Genomic DNA, 973 nt, shown 5'->3' on the forward strand with positions numbered 1-973 from the left:
ATATATATATATATATATATATATATATATATATATATATATATATATATATATATATATTGAATGCAAGACAAAGAAAGCAGAGGAGATGAAGGGTTTCTTACCCCTGTTAGCTCGAGTGGCTGCTCCATGCTAGGCAAGTGGGCCGCATCCGGGCTGCAGGGGCCTCCCTCTTTTTCTGCTGCTGCTGCTGCTGCTGCTGCAGGTGCTGCAGCAGCACCAACACTGCATGCGGCGCCTTCTGCTGCTGCAGCAGCGCGCGAGAGAGAAGAAACCGCACCAGCACCACCCGGGCTGCTCAGCAGCAACAACTCAGGCACAGAAGGTGCTCTTGTGCTGCTGCTGCAATACGAGTCCGCGGAGGTTTCAGAGTCGAAGACCCCGGAGCACTGCTGCTGCTGCTGCTGCTGCTGCTGCTGCTGCTGCTGCTGTGGTGGCGGCTGCGGCTCGCTGTCGCTGCCGCTATGGCCGCCGCTGTCGCTGTGTTTCTGTTTTCCTTTTTCTTCCTGCTGCACCGAGGCCCACCACCGCGCTGCTGCTTCTTTGTAGCGTGTGAGCAGCAGCACTCTGCGTTCATCCTCTACCTGCAGCAGGCTGAAGGTTTTCTTTGCTTTTGCTGCTCTCTGTAGGGCCCCCTGACAGAGTTGCTCGATAGCCTCTGTCTGCACCGCCACAGCAGCAGCACTGTCGCCTGCTGCTTCCAGCTCAGCAGCACGCGCAGCAACCCTCTCCCACTGCTGCTGGTGCTGCTGCAGAAGGGCCCCTTGGGCCTCTACCCCCGCCCTGAGGACATCTGAGGGGCCCCCAGGGAGACAGTGTTCTGTATCAATGCCAGTACACGCAAACAAGCCGACGTCAGGGGGCCCCTCCTCCTCCTCCTCTTTGTGGGGGCCCCTTCGCCGGGGCCTCGGGGGGCCCCCGGCTCGCCGGCCTGGGCTTTGGCGTGGGGCCTCTCTTTGCCTTGTATCTGTTT

At 58.5% G+C, this 973-nt stretch overlaps 1 protein-coding gene across 1 annotated transcript in view; it reads right to left on the minus strand.

Annotated features, from left to right (window-relative positions):
• Nucleotides 1–973, minus strand: part of EMH_0053130 (uncharacterized protein) — a gene marked incomplete at both ends in the record, with an annotated part of 4,194 nt that overhangs the window by 2,335 nt on the left and 886 nt on the right. Inside the window, one exon of the mRNA XM_013500342.1 lies at nucleotides 105–971. Within this exon, the coding sequence (XP_013355796.1) occupies nucleotides 105–971 (867 nt within the window). The remainder of the gene's footprint in view (nucleotides 1–104; nucleotides 972–973) is intronic.

The sequence above is a fragment of the Eimeria mitis genome, genomic scaffold (assembly GCF_000499745.2).
Source record: "Eimeria mitis Houghton genomic scaffold, Emh_scaff53, whole genome shotgun sequence".
In the NCBI taxonomy this organism is placed as follows: domain Eukaryota; phylum Apicomplexa; class Conoidasida; order Eucoccidiorida; family Eimeriidae; genus Eimeria; species Eimeria mitis.